This window comes from Trachurus trachurus (assembly GCF_905171665.1).
Source record: "Trachurus trachurus genome assembly, chromosome: 21".
NCBI lineage: Eukaryota > Metazoa > Chordata > Actinopteri > Carangiformes > Carangidae > Trachurus > Trachurus trachurus.
Window position 1 is genome coordinate 23182848 of NC_139899.1, and position 12837 is coordinate 23195684.

The 12837-nt window shown below is 41.8% G+C and overlaps 1 protein-coding gene across 1 annotated transcript in view; it reads right to left on the bottom strand.

Annotated features, from left to right (window-relative positions):
- The window catches only part of klf7b (Kruppel like factor 7b), a 63187-nt gene that overhangs the window by 19734 nt on the left and 30616 nt on the right, over positions 1-12837 (bottom strand). Inside the window, exon 2 of the mRNA XM_083996537.1 lies at positions 645-1302. Coding sequence (XP_083852663.1) covers positions 645-1302 — 658 coding nt within the window. The remainder of the gene's footprint in view (positions 1-644; positions 1303-12837) is intronic.

The window sequence follows — 12837 nt, forward strand, 5'->3', positions numbered from 1 at the left end:
GTGATTTTTTCCCCCATGAAAAACCTAATCTATACAATCAGATACATGCAATGATCAGACAATCCACCAGAGTGCAGTTATTTATGCACCAGCAGGCCTTCACTTGGGACATCCAATATGGCCGCTGTCAATCAGTGACCCAAATGCATTTTCTTTTGCCAATTTTGAAAAAGTTAAGGTAAGACAAACTTAAAAATTGTTACTGAAACTTCAATAGGAATAGTTACTGCATTGATGGAAAGTGAAACTACTTAATATTTTGTAACTTATTTTATAGTAGAACCGTGTTGAAAATGTGTGTATCAAAATAGATACAGCAGGTACAAGGTAATTTTCTATGCAAACCTGATATGCAAATGTTTTTTATTTTTTGGGGGGAATTATATTTTTTTCATTATATTTTTTGTCAGAAGGTCCAATAAAGGGTCCAATTTCAAAATTGTTGAATTTTCTGACAATTATTTCATGGTTCAGTCTTTACAGGGCTAAAGAGCCTCAGGTAGGCCTACTACAGTGTACAGTGTTCTCTCAATGTAAGGTTGGCATTGTAACCTCACGATCACTGTTTGATTCCCAATCCAAGGTGCTGGAGAACAGTTGTAGGTTAAGATGTTGGTGTTGTATCGGGTGCGTTGCGGTCTTACCTGTGTGGGTCCTCTGATGTGCCTTCAGATGGGAGCTCTTGGTGTAAACCTTCCTGCAGCCGTTAAACTGGCACCGGTGGACTCTCTTCTTGTTCTCTGGTACGTCTCCCCCCAGGCTTCCTCCTCCTCCCTGCTCGCCGTCGCTGAGGCCCCCTCCTCGGCTCGGCGGCGACGGTAACGCCCGCGCTGCCACCAGCTTAGCGGCCCCCAACCCGACCTTCTTTGCCACAAATTTGAGCGTTAAGGTGCCGTCTGCCGTCGCAGTGAGTGTTTGTGTGGGTTTGATGAGGTGGCGGCCGAGCTCCGGTGATGACGGCGGTGTTAGGGACGTAACGGCGGCGCTGAGCTGTGCGGCGCTCACTCCTCCGAGGACTGCTTGCTCCTTGGTCGTGAGGGTCTCGGTCCCTGCTTCCGCCGCTGGGGTCTTGCTGTGGTTGGGCACCTGGAGGATCTTGGCCTGGACCTTGGGGAGGGTTACGAGTAGCGGCGGCGGGCTGGGCTGGTCCGGCAGGCTGGGAAGAAGAGGGTCCATCAGGTCCTCGTCGCTGTCGCCACCCTGCATGAACGCCGGTGTCAGGAGGCAATCCAGCTCCTCGTCGAAGAGCTCCGAGAGCCGCTTGGGCTCCGTCTGTAGATACCGCTCCAACTCTAGACATGTCTGCAAGACAAGGACACACACAGACCGCAAGTATTAAACAAACATACTTAACATCTGTGCAAAGTTTGTTTAGTCTAAAGAAGTCGCACTTGTCATTTCATTCATGCACCAGCACCAGAAACCAGACCAGACGAATAACACCCAGTCACACTCTCTTCACACGCTGATGTCTATGTGTTTACTATGTTTAATGACTAATTTTTGCTGTTCAGATTTATCAATTCCTTCCTCAAAGAGCAAATCGGACTACAGTCTATATTTAGAAATAAATGGTGACTTCCTTGACATGTCTAAAAAACCAAACAAAGGTGTTAGTTTAAAGGGACAACAAGGAGGTTTTTTTGGGTTATAAAAGAGTCTCATATTAATGTGGATGAATCCACGTTACCCATACTTGATAAATATATTGTTTTGTCTTTATAGTTATTTTGATATTATTATTTAGTGGTCAGCTCGTCCAGCATTTCCTACTTTCGGTTTCACGATTGCAGCCCGGCGGGTCATGGGAATAACGCTGCTGACTCGCTGTTTATGGTCGGAACTACGACGGTATCTGATCGTCTTCGAACCTCTGACTTTCATTCTTGATGAATGAAAACATTTTTGGCAAATACTTTCGCTTTTGTCCGTCTTGCGCCGGTCCAAGAATTTCACCGTGTGCACGGAGGCTCATGGGAAATGTAGTGTGAAAACACTTCACTTTCCAAAACTCCTCGTAGTCCCTTTAAGTCCTTTCTCGAGAACAAGTCTTGTTTGTTTGTTTGGTCCAATACAACCTCCTTGACCGCTCCAAAACATGACTCATGGACTGCAGCTTGGTAAATGTTTGGGAAAGACCTTGGTCGTGGTTTAAAGAAGCCAGTGTTGACTATTCTTTGGGACTGGGAACAGTCAACACTGGTTTCTTTAAACAACAATCTCCCATGTCGAAGTCAAGCACCTTGTTCACACAACCATGCAGCCTTTAGAGGCTTTGTGGCAGTCCTGCGACTTTCACCTTTGGGACTGAGCGAGGAGGACAGTCATTATTTGCCCGAGTGAAAGAAGGAGGTTGTTAAGGGAAAAAAGGCCCATGAGGTTAATTCTTTAAGTGAGGAGAGACTTGGCTCTTAACGACTCCTTGTGACATCGGTTACGTTCAGCGATTTTTCCTCAGACTGAGGACTTTTGAGAGAGAGAGAACCTGTTTACTTGGTCTATTTAAATTCAAACATCCGCAGCAGGCTTTATATTTCTCTGCAGCTGTTGACCATGTCACCTGGCACACGGCAGTCCTGAGAGAGGAGGGATTTAGTCTGTGATTGATTGCTGCTGCCTGGCCGAGCTCTCCGGAGCCCTGAACTGTGGAAGCCTTGCCTGTTCCCCACTGCTCACCCAAATCAACCAGCCATGGCAGTTTATATCGCAAGACAGAGGGAAAAGGGGAAGGAGAGCAGAGATGACAGAGGGAAAGAAGTCAGACGAAGAAATCAAGGAGACGGAAGAGACACAGAGAAAAATAAGCAAGTATTTCTTCTTTGAAGTGTTGATTCAACCTTTATCCAGAGATAACAGAGACATCTGGGCGTTTTTTCTTTTTTTTTCTTTCTTTTTTTTTTACCCCTGACAAGAACATGTTCCAGATTTTGGCAGCGGTACAGCATCACCACAGTTGTTGGTCGACCGTGCTGTCAGTTCCCAGGTCAAAGGCACCTGCCACATTTTACCTCCAGGGAGTTGAGCCAGAAACCGCTCGGGTCACTAACTAACTAACCTACTTCTCCAGCCTCAGAGTTTCCTCTCTCTCTTTCCCAAACTTTTCTTTTTAGGGGGTCTCTGGTAATTTCTGCCTCTGCCGTCTCACTCACTTAAAGCTACCTACAGCACTTTCTAAAGGTCTACATGGGATTGTTTCACTGATCCTGCTCCCGCTTTGATCTCTCCCACCTGCAACACCGGTTTTTATCGAAATTCTGTCTGCCTGCCCCGTCCCACGGAGAAAATAAGACACATGTAGCCGCTTGTAGACCGTCATAATCTACAAAAGATAAAAGGAAAAGGTTCCCACAGCTGCTCGATATAAAAATATAAACTACAAACAAGCCTGCCTGAATGCTCTTAAAAGTTTGGTCTCTTGTTGTGCACATGGTTTTACACAGCAAACAGATGCAAACCAGATGTTTGAACATCATATCTCTGTAAGTCATCATGTACAGACTGTCACTGTTAATAAACATAAACAGTCCATTGATCCAGTGCTGTTTTACATTCATCACTAATGATTACATGTTTTCTTTTATGGAGTTTGAAGTTTGATGATTAGACTCATGAATATCTTTTCTAAATTCTGCTCCTGTTTCCATGGAAATATTGCCGTCAGGTTGTTCAGGATGTTCAATGTGTGATTGTTCTTTATTTTAAAACATGTATGAATGCTTCGAGTGCTTCAAATCCAACTTTGCAATGGTTTTTGCCCACAGTAATCAAACTGCAATCAGTTATAAGCTGCCTCAATGTATCCTTTACACTAAAATAAGAGCTTTCAGTCCAGTTGCATGGGAAAATATCAACAAGAGGGTTCGACATCCCTGAATCACAGCACAGAGCAGCTCCTGGTGCAGCTTCTCAAACCAGAGTGAGATCTGTTCAAACAGTACTGTAACTCTCTGGAAGAAATGATCTTAAAATCAGGCAAAAAAACCTCAAAGCATCAACTCAAACAAAGAAACAAGTCATGACGCCTGTGTTTGTGTACGTGTTGTTGTCCACAGCTCCGTCTCCGTCCTCTCAGCTACCTGGCTCCTGCTCTGTCCTCCAGCATACAGGGCCTCCACTGTATCTACTTGGAAAAATGAACTTCCTCCCTTGTTTGGCAGCTGGAGCTTCTCATCCTGATCCTTTGGCTCTTTCCACCTCTGTCATCGGAGCAAATTACAGCCACTACACTACACTCAAGTTTTTTCTTTTCTTTTTTCTTCCTTAGCTGCAGCTGGTTGAGTCCGTCCATTCAGACAACGCCAGCGCTGCGGCTTTAACTCGGCTCAGTCTCAGCGACGAGACGGACCAGACCGACACATTTTAGTCTGAATATATCTGTGGAGGGGTGATAAGCTGAACTTCCCTCTCTCCCTCTTTTTTCCTTCCTTGCTCCCCTTTAAAAGAATGCTCCTTATTTTTCCTAAGGATGCTCATTTGCATGTGAATATAAATCAAAGATATTTCTCCGGGGGGTTACGACGCTTCGTAAGGAAACTGGGGAAACGATAAGCAAGTGTGTAAAGCGACAAAGACGACGCCCAGTTAACAGCGTCTTTTGTAAAGCTGATCCCAGCGCTGTGAGGGAAACCTTCTGGTTCGCCCCCTTTGTCCAGATTGGTGCAGTGATTTGTTGTTAGCATTTGTATCCCTCTCGGTAATTGCTGCGTGTAATACAATATCTAGTTAGGTATGCTAAAGGGGGCTATTACATCTCTTTTTAAATTAGATCAGTCACTGCTAATGCATCTGGAAACCAGTGCTGCAGATTATACAGCAGACTTCGGGTTATCTGGGAAGGAACTTCAGGAAGCCAAAAGCTTTATTTCAAGACAACAGAGCTGCGTGGTTTGAATAGCAGAGTGAGGAGAACATTATTCAGTGATTATTCAAGGGCAACTTCATCTTTTTGAAAACATATTTCAATAGAAAAGAGAAAGTAGGTGGAAAGTTTGGATTTTCTCTTTGAATGGTAGCATAAACAGTAAAGTATATGTTTCTCTCTATGTGGTATTAGTACATTATGGTATGAAATAATTTCAGTTCAGTTTCAGTTTCAGTAATCTGAAACTTGGAAATGTTTTACCATGTCCAAGAGGGATCACAAGCCCAATGTAATTTGATAGAAATAAGAGTTAATACAGTTTAAGTATCAAATTATCCAATCTTACTGTGAAAGGATGACGTTACAGGTTGAACCAGGAAATAAATCCCCATCATCTAATGGTCATTACGTTTGCTTAAAGGTTTTTACAATTGATCCCATTAAACAGTTTAGATCAGATGATGTTGTGGTTATGGAAAAACTAGTTTCTGATTGGTTAGCAAATGTCGACTGTTGCGAGATATAAAATTCAATGTAAATTCAATAATAGCATCAATGGTTGTGCATGAAGTCACATATGTATAGATTTGAAAATACACACTTTTTTTTTAAAATCACGTGACTTGGATACAGTTGGAAATAAGTTTTCTCACAAAAAAAGTAAATTTGAAATTGGGTAAATATTACGATAGTAGAATAAACATTATGGTTCTAGGTAGAATTACCAATATTGTTCTAGGTAATTTTGTTTATGTTATTTTTTTCAATACAACAATTATAAGGATGGATTTGTTTTTGTCTTGTCTTGGCTTGGCTTTGTTCATGTTACTGGAAATTATGCTTTTATTCTGAAGGACTGGGGCTGTTGCTGCCTGCAAGACACAAGCAAAAAAAAAAAAAGCAAAAAAAAAATTCTTTAGATACGAGGAAAAAATTTCCATGAAAATGAGATAATTTCTCTTCATCCTTTCCACTGCTTTGTAGAATAATATCTTACTACTGCAGTGTGTGTTATATTCATATTCATCCTCCTCAGACACAGCAGCATGAATATCACATCTCTTTGATACAGTAAATACAGTCTCCATTAGCGATGTCTTAAGGCGCACTGTATCCTGCTCTTTTTTTTTTTTTTTTTCCCTCGGACTGGAAATCAAAAATAGAAAAGGTCTGTGTGTCTCCTGGCGGGGCCCGGACTGGTGCTGAGGATTGTGGGAGGTGGGCGGGGAGGAGGACAGAGGGTTAGAGAGAGCCCAAGGCTGTTGAAGAGGAGCGAGCGGCAATCAAACCCACGGCCGGCAAGTGAACGCACCATCTCTGACATCACACGACCTTCTCCTCGTCTGCTTCTCCTACACACAATGAATATCAGGTAACAATGACATGTAGGGCCTGCAGCATGTGTGTGTGTGTGTGTGTGTCTGTGTGTGTGTTTGGCATGTGTACTGTACGAGTGTGTGTGTGTGTGTGCGTGTCAGTGGCTGCTGGCTAACATCTCAGACTGATAGCATGTGTAAAGCTCACCTCCTGTCCCCCTGCTCAGTCCCACACCATATGGAGAAAGGTCACATCGGATAACACACACACACATACACACACCCCAACACACACACACACACACACAGTGGAGAGACCAGTAACCCTCCTGTTCATTTTTCCCAGAGAAAATGTCCTGTGACCGACTAACTGGAGCATTTCAACACTCGGTTGGACATGAATCCTTCTGGCTGAAGAAAAATCTGCCTCGCTGACAAAAAGTCAAAGGTACAAAAAAAACAAAAAAACAAACACACACACAAAAAAAACAATCTTAAAATATTTCTAGGACAGAGGTCAAACAGAGTTGGCTGCTGCTGTGAGAAACAGCTTTAGATTCAGGCTGAGCTTCTGTTTACATTCATTCATACTTTTAGATTCCAGGTGAAATAAATGACAGAGTGACGCTGCATCTCGTTGTGTTTGTGAAGAACTGAGTGGTGAGTCTTCATGTATTATTCCTGCTGGTTTACCACAGTGAAGCCAAATATATCCATATACATCACTTTCTAATTCAAAAACATGCTAACAGTGAATAGATGTATGTATATCGATCGACTCTGTGTTGTGTCATATTAGATGTAATTAGTGGTGATCATGGCTGATATTAATCAGTTAACGTGCTATAGTTATCCCAAAGCTTATTTTCCAACCAATCCTCTGAAAGCCACATGTTACATTAGTCTGAACTCCAGTTTCACACTTTGGTGGTTCAGGTAATTTCAGATAAGATGTAAAAAAACATGACATGAATAAAGTGAACTGTTTCGTTCCAGTTTGCCGGAGCTCTGGTTTCATCTTCTCTCCATAACAGTGGCTACTTAACAAAACAAACACATTTCAATGGAGATCTTGAAATCTGATGCTGAAAATTGATCGGTGGGTGTGTGTGTGTGGGGTAGGTGGGGTGGGGGGTTGGTTCTGGGAAACTGAGCTTCAAATTTTAACATTAAGTGACAGAGAAAAAACACAGTGAACCAGCTCTGTCACTTACAGCAGATCAGGGGACTGTGTGGTTGCTACTCTTTAATCTGTGCAAGAACATGACGATTGACGACATGTGAACTGTACAATACGAAGGAAAATTGACCCTGAATAAATTCACATATTAATGTTTATCAAAAATATTAGAGGTCAAGGTCAAACAAGGTCAATAAATGATGTCAGATTTACCTGTGGTCGACCTTGTTACACTTGATTGAAGCTCTAAATATCTACTATAACTGTATATTTTTAATCCTCTGTGTTGGACATGATGACTCATGGACCTTAATCAAATTTTGCATAAACCTTTATCAGTTCTCAAGGATGAACCATTTAGATATTTGTGGTTAAATGTCATAGGTCAAGGTCACAATGATCTTACAAATACAGGTTTGGCCTTTTCAATGCAACATATCTCAACATATTATGACTTTCTTTGACAGGAGCGTTCACTTGGACTTCAGGATGAACCGTTTACATTGTGGTGGTCAAAGGTCAGCAATGACAGTGACCTCACAAAATGTCAGTAAGTCCTGTCAGCACCAAATTTCAGTCACGTCTTCAGGGCATTTATTCATATTTGGGAAAAAAGGACTATCTGATTAGACTTCAGTGGTGAAAGGTCAGAAAATCAATGTCAAGGTGACCCCCACAAAATGCAAAAAAAAGTGTTTTGGTGAAGTAATAACAACCATGAGGTGACTCTAGTTTTTATCCAGTTTGTATTTCATGTTTACACACAGAGATAACTCAGTGAACGTGTGTGTTTTCTCCCCTCTACGTTTTGAGTGTTTGATTTAATATCTCGTCTAAAATAGCTGCCTGTGACGTGCAGGACCAGCGAGTGTGCGTGTGTGTGTGTTCTCAGCCCGCTGAGGTCCATTAATAATGAATGCGGAGAGCAGAGGGCTCTGGATGGAAGCGCTAAGAGCTTTTGACAGACAAAGGATCATTGAGGACAAAGCTATGCAAACAGATTCAAGTGGCTGCAGCAGCGAGGTGCTCCTGTTGTGTTTACACGCGCAGGGCTAGGTGACTGTTACTAACATTTCCATTAGGACAACAGTGAGATTAAGCCATTTACATGCTTTTGTTAAGTGACACTTCCTGTAATGATCTGCTTCACACGTGCTTATTGCCACATCAACAACCCGCTGATTATTTGACACATCAACAGCTTCTGCTGTCAAGAACTGAAGCAGTCGAGTCAAACATGAACTGACCAATCAGACTCCTCGATAATAACAAACCCCGCCTCACTTTTATGAGCTTTATTAACAATTAAAACCGGGTTTAAACAGTCTGAGGTTTGCTTATGCGACTTCATGACGCAGAATGGTTCTGTTTTTATCTCATTTTAATATGAAACTCTTAATATTTCCACAATTATCGCAATGTTTTTCCAATAAAAAATCATATGCAAAATCCCACTTACCACAGTGAACAGCATCACTACACTAACACGTACTAACAGCAGTGAAATTGCTCCTCATAGAAAGAGATAAACTCAATATTTCACCATGAAACGCTCATCTACTCACATTCATGACATCCAAAAGCACTGAAGTCTCATTAAAGCTCCTCACACTGCGGCACAAAGGTTTTTATAAATAGAGAGATCTTTTCTGACAATATTAGCTTACCCCACTGTGGTGTCAAACACTTTTAAAAATAAGTCTTTGATCGTGCTGTTTTTAGCCTCCATATGAGCTCCTCGTGCCGCTCTGAGGATGGAGACATCTGTACAACATCAGTCAGACAGATGAAGCAGCTGCACAGCTCAGTCACTGCGTGGATTCAGTGATGTAAATGTGAACGTCAGGTACGAGAGGAAGACGGGACTGTGTTCAAGAAATAACGAGGGAAACATCTGGGTCAGTCTTGATCTTTGTTTTTTGTTTTTTTTAAAAGCCGACCTGAACTTCCACAGATCATGAACTGAGACGACTCGTCAGACTGCCATAGTTCTCAATGCAGTTAAAGCCAACAAAGCCACCTACTCGTCCAAATCGGCATTCATGCACAAACACAGTGTGGGTTAGAAGGTGATGTTTGCTTAATTTGTTCTTGATTTGTTCTCTCTTGCTTAACACCAATAAAAAAAGGCCTACTGTCTTATGCACAGTTTAAAGCTCTGCAGGAGAGATCTTGGTTTCTTAAATCTAGAAATAGTTACAAAACACCTGATTCTCTCTGTACATGTTTTATTCAGTCCACATGTGAGGAAACAGCAGCCTGTGACAGACACAGACAATTTTAGCAGAAGAAAAAAGAGTCATTGACTTTATAATAAAACCTCCTGATTTGCGTTCACACTTGTCAATCTTATGTCATGTTTGATCTGAGTTTATTTTGATATTTTTCATGCTGGTTTTCAGTGCAAGTTAAGCTACTTCATATCTACAAGAGTATACAACAACTTTGAGACACAAACCGCATGATTCCTGCACAGAGAAGGTAAAAACGATCACGAAGACCAAAAACCACCGGCTTCTCCTCACATGACTTTCATCTTAAATCCAGCTGTTCTCCAGCTGTTTCCATGCAAACCGTCCTCCCTGACGACAACTGATGCTCCTGTATGGGGAGACACTTCCCCCTGCGATGATCTCATCTCTCCTTTTAGTTTGTTCATCCAGCCTATCTGTATCTGTATGTGTGTGCATCAGAGTGTGTTTATTTTCACTCCACATTATACAGCTTTTGGCTTCAAATTATGTTTTTCTCTTCACTTTTTCCCCCTCCATACAAATAGGTCCTAATTAAAGTGCTTTGGCTTCCATAAACTGCTCTTTGAAGCTCTACCTCTTGATGGATTTCGCTCTCTCCACACAGCGAGCTCTGATGGCTAATTAGCCACTCAAAAGAAAAGGCAAAAAGAGGCTCTTTATTCAGCTAATTTGCTGATGCGGCTGTGTACACACTGCACGCATGTGTGTGTGTGTGTGTGTGTGTTTGTAAGAGTGAGAAGAGCATAATGACTTTTAACTGATGTGTGTGAATATATAATGGCTCATGCTCGAGAGTGTGTACAATATCAAACGGGTGCCACTGGCGGCGAGCTGCTTCCTTTATGTCTGAGCGAGCATCAGTGCTGCAGAGCCTGTGTGTGTGTGTGAGTGTGTGTGCTTTGTTAGAGACTGAAGAGAGGTTTGTGTGAAGATATCTGTGAAAATGCTGAAGCTGTTTGAGTTACTGCACCAGCTACAATATGAAGACACACACAGACTTACAACTGCACATCCTGCAATCTGATCCAAATCACAACTACGGCTACAACACTTGAAATCTGAGCTCATTTTAAAAACATGGAGATCACAGACTTGAGGGCGGTTTCAACCAGTTCTTAATATTATATTCATCTGGACACAAATACACACACACACACACACACACACACACACACACACACACACATTATGATATGACCAGACCACAGGACCACACACCTGCTGTTGGTACAGTAGTGACGGTTTCACAGTGGAGATTCTCACAGGAACTAACATGATCAAAAGTTACATCCAACACCCACGTGTTTCCCTCGTTGGCCCTATTCATTATGGTCTACGGTCGATCCCGCATGAGACATTATAAAGTCACTGATGTTGTTGCCATTTTTCCTCTGACTGGTTTTCTTCCTTTATTTTCCATTTGGCTCAGTTAGCTGCCTGCCATGTTTATGGGCTTTAAAAGGTCACAACATCTGGTTAGTGGTGACACTTCCTGGCCTCCTCGCTCTCATTGGCTACTGTGGATATTTCAATCAGAGGCAGATCAATCTTTAATCATAAATATCAAACATGTCCAATGCAAATTAAGCCCCAAAATTGGGCAAATAATTTCCTGCTCATCTACAGTACACTATGTGGCATCAAACTCTACTGTGCAAAAAGCCCAAGAATCCAAGGTTCTTGGTTCTTGGAGGACTCTGGAGCACATCTGGAGATTTTCTTCTTTTATATGACATCTTACAGTGCTATTGCGATTGGAGCATGTCCAGTCCAGATTTCATCATCATGTATGGTGCTGTAGTTTGAAATATCTGAGTGAGTACGGCTCAGGATTCTGGGGGATTTAGTGCAGCTCTCACCATGTGCTCATGTTTAAATGTAAAAAGTCATGAGACGTGTTTCTGCCTCTTTGTTGTATCGTTGTTTCATCATTTCATGATGAACTTCTGATGAAGAATTCAAAAATGCTTGAAGTCAAATTACAACACAATCTGTTGCGAGGAAAAGTTAGAAGAGCCACATTATTGTCTAGAATATCAAAGTAGGCTGTGACTTTAGGATTTCTCCACACTGCTACTTATAGCCAAATCCATGAAAATATACATACAAAACAATATAGGACCTATATTCCAGATACAGGACATGAACTCTCCTCCATGCAGCCTCAGCTCATGGGCAGCTGCCAGTTTGGAGACACCAGTTTCCTGCACTGGTTCTCAGGGTCTCTGCTTCAAACACCAGTGAAACCTCCCTGAACAGTACGAACAGCTAAATAGATCACAGAAGCTACTGAATAAATAATATAAAGAGTTGATAATTTAAGTATCCTAAAAGCAACGTTACAAGAACTGGAGCTGAGTTAGTGATGGATCGACTCCACTAAAACCAGCGGATGATGGGTTCGTCCCAGAGAACCAGAACCTGCACGGAGTCAATGGAAGTGGTGGACGGAGCTCATCATAACCAAACAGCTCAGTGTCTGAACCGTTCGGCTTTGATGCACCAGTGTTTTTATCTGTGATGGGATTGTACTGCACGACCATTCATGTGCAAAGAAAATCCCCTGAGCCGCACTGGCTTTAGAGAGGAACATGTAAATGATAAAAACCCGGATAATCTGAACATCTTGTCACTCGCTGACTTCAAATTGAACTCGTGGGGTTGAACTTTAGACACAGGAAGTGGGGAGACACACCGAAAACCTTGTTTGGGTTTTCAAATCAATGGAGTGAAGAAATATTATTACTTTTACCTTAAACACAAATAGCCCAAAACCTGTATCATGATCAGCAATTAAGTGTTTTCTTTTATTTTGAAAACTTGTCTTTTTGCTGCCTAACCCCAGTGGTTCACATTATTGTCATTGTGTTGACTTTTTTCATCATTTTTGTTATCAATACAGTTATTGAACAATTTGTCTTTTTTATCAAATCTTAATTTTTATGTTTCCTCCCAAATAATAATAATGAAACAAGTATAGTAATAAAAAAAAAAAACATTTCATCGACACACAGCTTGTAAAAGAGGCTATTTCCTCAAATGAATACCCACACAGCTTTGACCAAACACACACACACACACACACACACACACTCCACTGAGTAATAATCCAGCCCAAAATACACACAAAGACACACACATACACGCTGGGAGCAACACACTGTCACTTTTGTATGAAGCTCGATAAAGCAGCTGACACAACACAATGCTGCAGCAGCGACACTG